The 6,269-nt window shown below is 43.9% G+C and overlaps 1 protein-coding gene across 1 annotated transcript in view; it reads left to right on the forward strand.

Annotated features, from left to right (window-relative positions):
* USO1 (USO1 vesicle transport factor) overlaps positions 1-6,269 on the forward strand; it is a gene marked incomplete at its 5' end in the record, with an annotated part of 86,244 nt that overhangs the window by 38,041 nt on the left and 41,934 nt on the right. The window contains one exon of the mRNA XM_019516797.1: positions 868-989. Within this exon, the coding sequence (XP_019372342.1) occupies positions 868-989 (122 nt within the window). The remainder of the gene's footprint in view (positions 1-867; positions 990-6,269) is intronic.

Below are 6,269 nucleotides of genomic sequence, written 5' to 3' on the forward strand. Positions count from 1 at the left end.
GGGGGGGGGGGGGGGGGGGGGGGGTGTAACATCATCTGGCCTTGTAAGACTGTTAAACTGACAACTGACTGTGTTTTCTGTAAAAGAAGGATCTCACTATTAGTAGTGATAGTCAATGAGCTTGTTTTTTGTATGGTACCACAAGGCTTATTTCTGAAGGCAGCAACCAGAAAGTCATCTTTCCTAGTGATTTACTATGCATTATTTATCCTTACAAATTATGTGTGAGAAAGTGGAGTTTGTGCCCTCTTTGACTGCTTATATGGAATAAAGGAGATCTAAAAACCATGTTTGGGAATATTTGGGTACATTTTACACTAAGAAAATTACAGTAGGGATTAAAAAAAAAAAAGCCTTCAAACTTTCTTAGTTTCTTGTGAAAGGGGTAGGGTGGTTGACACTCAGTCAGCTTCCCAGTTGGTAATACTAGTTGAATGGGTATTGGGGGAAATAATAATTTTTATTCCTAAAGAATTATTTTTTTTAGTAGGCATAAAAATAACTAATCAGGTTTAACTTGCATGGCCTTACAGCAGTTCCCAGCCTTCTAGCTGTCCATATATGTTGTCAGGAAGGGATGCGTTAGTGAATATCTTATGCAGACAGAACATACATTTGTCAAGAAAAGGGATAGATAGCAGTATTATTTAAGACTCAAAGTAGCAAAAAGCTCAAGTGTTCTGATGTCAGTTTTTACAAACTTCCTTGATTTCTTCATTTTAAATAAGTATGAGTGACTAAGAACTTGAAAAAAAAGAAGTTGTCTCTTTCCAACAAAGTAATGATTTAAATTGAGGCTGTGGGAATGTTAAAAGAACAGAAAATGTGCAGACTGTTCTGAATAACAAATACTCAGTTTTTTGACAGGTGTCATAACAAAGGCTATTTACAAGTCTAGTGAAGAAGACAAAAAGGAAGAGGAAGTAAAGAAGACGTTGGAACAACATGACAACATTGTGACTCATTATAAACAAGTCATTAGAGAGCAGGTAAATATAGGTTTATATAAATTACCAAGGATCTGTGTTTTCTGTTTGCTACAGAAAAATGCAGATTTTCTCCTTTAAAATAGCTGCTTGGAGCTGGGGTGTGTGGGAGGAGGGCGATCACAGGCAGGGGACACCACGTGCACACATGCATGTAGTAGTCAAGCAGCATGGAGAGCAGCTCCCTCCAGGTAGGTCTAAGTGGGAGATGACACAGATTAAGGCCTCCACGGTGAGAGGAATAGGGCAGGGCTGGGGCTGGGGTGGGAATGCAGGGCCCGGTTGGGGGAGCAGGATGGAGCCATGGGCAACTCATCCAGGGGGCTGTCTGCCTATGTTGCCTGCAGTCTCAGGGAGGGATGCATGGGGGCAGATGCAGGATGCCCTCTGTTGGGTTCAAGCCGCCCTGCTGCCCTCCCCTGGGGGTCTCCATAGTCCAGCGGGCAGGACCTGGCACAGGAGCAGAAAGGGTCAGGCAGGCTTGGTGCCACAGTTGTAAGTCCCATGCTGGCTGCGCCTCCATGGCAAGGAGCTCCTTGCTTGCCCAGCAGCAGCGGAGAGCACAGCTGCCCGCTGCCACCACTGCTGCCATATGGACAGAGGGTCCTGCCTGCTGGGCTGCAGAGGCCCTTGTGGGTAGGGGGCAGCAGGGCAGGGAGCCTCTGGGCAGCCACATTCTCCATTTTCCCTCCCCACCCCCACCTCACCCTCCCAAATGGGCTTTGCTCTGGTTGTGCTGCCTGTGGGCAGGGGCAGGGGTGGGGGTAGGGGCACACTCTGCACTCCACTCTGGTTATAGCAACTGCTGCCTCCTGCAGGTGGCAGCCAGGACTCAGGGTGCGAGGGCAGCGTGCTGCGGGCCCTGGCCCATGTCCTATAGCCCTGGCAGCTGGGGGCACCCTCTGGCAGGGTTTGGGGGGGGCCCAGGGGACTGTGGGTGGGGATTGAGGGGCACCAGTATATCGGGGCTTCTCAGTGCCAAAAAGCAGCAGGGGGCAAAGCTTCAGCTGGACTAGCATCCTAGTGAGTGAAGGGTGCAGGGGGGGCTCTGATTTTCTGTGATTAAAAAAAAAACAACGCCAAAATATATAGGTATAAAAATGTATCTTATTATAATGATTGAGGCAGTGTTAGGCTTCCAAATTGCTTTAAAGTTGTAAATATATAAATAAAACATTGTGTTCAGTGGATATCTGTACAGTGACTATTCATTTTAATCGTGGAAAAATGTGGATTTTTGGGGGGTTTTAATCAGAGAATTTGCAACTTTTAAACAGAGAAAATCAGGGTCCTTCTATATTACACTTATGCAGTTGGGGAGGTGATATTAACTAGGTTTTGGGGCTCTGGAATGTAATTTCTAACCAGCCATTTGAAAATGTAAAAGAGGGAACCTGAGGAAACAAAAGGATTTTTTAAAAATGTTTTGACCAAAAATTCCTGACTAAATAGTAGTGTTGAAAGAGCTTAATTGCTCCTTTTATCTTTTTCCCTTTCAAAATATTGCTTTCTGAGAGCAGTAGTGTAGACTTGCAGAATCTGCCATCCTTTCCTTAAATATTATGTTTCATTTAGTTCTTTGCTATGGACTCAAACCTCAGAAGGTATAGGTGGCCAAAGTAGAAATCGGAAATGGATTTGTCAATCAAGAACAGCGGACCAAATAATGGTATTGAGGGAGTCTGTAACCCAAAACTGTTTGGATTTCTAATATATTTTCTCCATTTGTTTTTATAAATCTAATTTCATTAGTTTTTATATCTTGGACAGAAGCTTAAATGAGAATTATTAGTAACACCATCTTATGAAGCTGATAGGAAACTGAAGCAGAAGGTTAATTGGGATGTAGTTGCTTTGAGCTAAGTGAAAGAAAATAGTGCCATGATCATAGAATCATGGTTGGAAGGGACTTCAGGGATCACTTGTTCCAGCCCCTGCACAAATGCAGGGTATGTTATTGTTACACTATCCTACACAAATATCTATTCAGCCTCTAGAAAACCACCAGTGAAGGAGATTCCACAACTTTCTTGGGCAGCTTGTTCCACTCTCCTACTCCTCTGCCAGTAAGGAAGCTTTATTGCCCCTGCCCCTCCCCTTCGCAGTATAATCTTAATCTGTTTTGCTGCAGTGTTCTCGGCATCATTCCATTCCTGTTCTCAGTGGCAGGTGGTTGGGCTTGTATCATTGCTTTAAAAAAAAAAACCAAAAAACAAAAACTTGATTTAAATGGCTTCCTTCTGTCTGCCCTTAACAAAAATAAAAATTGCTGCTTGTACTTGGGAAACGCAAGTAGCAGGAGTTGAAACTGAAAAACTAGTAGCAAAACACCTTAAAATGCACCGGCTTCATTTGGATAATCTTTGAAGGAACATCTTTATGTGGTGGGAACAATCTCTTTTTAAAGTGTAGTCCTTCCTGCTTCTGAAGAAATTTTGAATTTTTAACAATCTGTTGTTTGTTTTTCTACCTAGGACATTTAATAATGCTGACACTTAAAACTTGCAGCATAGTATGTATAAAGCATCCATGAAATACATTACAGGCCATACTGTTCATCCTTAGTTCCGTATGCATTCAGTTGTGGGTTGACGGGTAGCGGTCCATGGAGTTCTCTGTCAAATGTAAAACAGCTCTGTAGGTGAGGCTTATGGCCTTTACTTTTAAATGCTTTGTTGTCTGCAGTGCTGGTTTAACATTTGAGATGGAAAGTTGAGCGCTCAGAAATTTTAACATGCCAGAAATAAGTTGGTCCATGAAACCACAAATTGTGTCTATTTTGTGCTTCCATTTTGGCACCCTTTAAATGACTACATGCTGTTCAGTGTCGTTCAGTGCTCAGAATGGCTGGCGTTCACTGAGCAACAGGAGCCCTGTGGCAGAGGTAGGAATCAAATTCAGTTCCCTTAGGGATTCAGCTCAAGCGCCTTGGCCACTGGACCATCCTTTGTTTTCTGTTCTACAGTAATGGTAGTGGCAATATCCAGCTTCAGTCTTCCTCAGCAAATGAGACAGAGGTACTACAACAATATTTGTACATATTCATCCCCAAAGTAGATCCATTTTGTGCACCGAGGCAAGTTGCTTTGGAAAAATTGTGAGAGATCAGGTACTGAAGACAGTATAATTAAAAAAAAAAAACCAAAAAAAACAAAAAACAACAACAACAACAAAAAACAAAAAAAACAAAAACAAACCCAAATCCCTTTATTAACACAACCACATAACCATACCTGGGATATTATGATCCCAGCACTCATTCCTGCCCATGGCAGGGGGTCGGACTTGATGATCTGTTCAGGTCCCTTCCGACCCTACAGAATTATGAAACTTTTCACCGTCTTTTCTTCACCTGCCCCTAAAAATCAATTTTGGGCTATAAACTCTGATAATGTACACACGTTTCAATGACTTCTGTGCTCACTGTATGTTAGGTTTTGCTTGGGAGGAGGACAGGACTGCATCTCATTCTATCTTCTCATTTTTAAGAGACATTACTATAGCAGGTTGGGGATTTGCTTAGCTCAGTCTTTCATTGCTTGCGGTTGTTATTTGTCTGCCTCCCCGGGGCAAACTCCCACCCGGCAAGAATCAACATATAGCAGTGTAACAAACAGGTAGCATGTGGTCTTTTCCCAGACCAACAAGAGTGCTTGGGCTTGTGAGTGCCCAGGCTTGAATGCTACTGCCAGCTCGCATTCTTTTATCCCCATCAGTTTCACTCTAGTGAGTCCCAGTCTCTCTGTAAACTCAGTCTCTCAGCATCTTTCTGGGTTTCTTCACAGTGTCTCAGACCCATGGAGAGCTCCCTCACTCAGGCTTCCACCCCCACTCCATGGCCTCCCTGTCTCTCTCCCCTGGGCTCTCTCTGGGAGCCTTTTAACTCCCATGGAGCAAGCTAATTATCTTTGTCAGCAGGCTCGGTCCTCCAGAGCAGGCTTGCAGATGCAGCTCCTGCCATGCAGCCTGCTATACTTCTCTCCACATTGCAGCATTAACGGGCGCTTTTCTTTTATAGTCCTCTTGTATTGGATAGCTGTGCCAGGGCAACAAGTCCTCATACCTGTCTTTTAGTGAATAAGATAGCTTTTCCATAGGGAATATGTACTATATTCTCTTTTTCCGTTCTCCCTCATTTGGTAGGGTTGCCTATCTCCATTCTCTGGTTATCATGTTTACAACTGCTGAAATGAGATGGATGCATAGAGATTTCTAGTAATCCACAGCTGGAAACTTTGGAAATAACCCAAGAAGGAAAATTTTGGGTGCAAGGGTGAATTACCTGCCAACTTACTATGTAAATATTTTTTTTCCTTACAGACACCTGGCTTGAGCACTATAAAAAAAATGATTGCAGAGACTTTAAATGTGGTGCTATAACACATGCTGCAACAGAAGTTCCTGTTGTGCTGCAGGAATATTTCTGTAGCACTGGTGCCATTTTTGCAGTTTTACTGGGGGCATGAATGTCTGTTCCCTCAACCTTTATACCAGTACAGTGGTGTTTATATCACTACAAATAAAACACCTGCCCAGGGCCCTTATTTTCTCACTGTTTTATGTTTCTGCTTCGTCCCCACCTAGGCTTCCACTCCAGGTCGCCTGCTGTTAGTTGTCCAGCCAGTTGCTTTTTGTCATTCTCTTTAACCAGTGCCAGTATGTTCCCACCCCTTGACCCTAGACTTCCCATGCATTTAAATACCTGGCTCCCACTCTACATTTCTGCCTCTTCCACTGCAAGGGTATGAACAGATTCAATCCTTGAAGTGTTCCGAAGGTAACTCTGAAGGAAGTGGGTACTATTTAGAAGCACTTCAAAATAAATTTCTCCTGTAACATGTAAATGCTCTACATAGGACAACAAGGGATCCCTGGGTCCTCCAGCATCCTACAGTAATCTGCTTTGTGCCCCTCATGGCAGGGAATGTGGGGCACTCAGTGATTGCTTTCTTGTCTGCTCTACCCCTACACTGGAGCATCTCTTCTATCAGTATCTCGGAGCCCCCAAAACCAAGATTCCTGCATTTCAGTCCCCAGTCTCTGTATATGTTTCTTTCTGTCTGGTCTTCTACTTCCAGTGGGGAATCCTCCTGTTTCTGATGTTGGGGTCCCTATTCTCTCAGTTCTGGTAGGGACTTGCTCATTGATGTTGGCTCCACTTCTATCCCTGTCCACTTCTGTCACCCTCTCCCTCCTGAGATGAGGATGGGGTTGGGAGGTAAGCAGAGCAGACTCTTAGCTTTACTTTCCAGTGGTTTGAAGTGGGGGGGGGGGGGGGGGGGG

This window comes from Gavialis gangeticus, unplaced genomic scaffold (assembly GCF_001723915.1).
Source record: "Gavialis gangeticus isolate Ggan-Ray unplaced genomic scaffold, GavGan_comp1, whole genome shotgun sequence".
In the NCBI taxonomy this organism is placed as follows: Eukaryota; Metazoa; Chordata; order Crocodylia; family Gavialidae; genus Gavialis; species Gavialis gangeticus.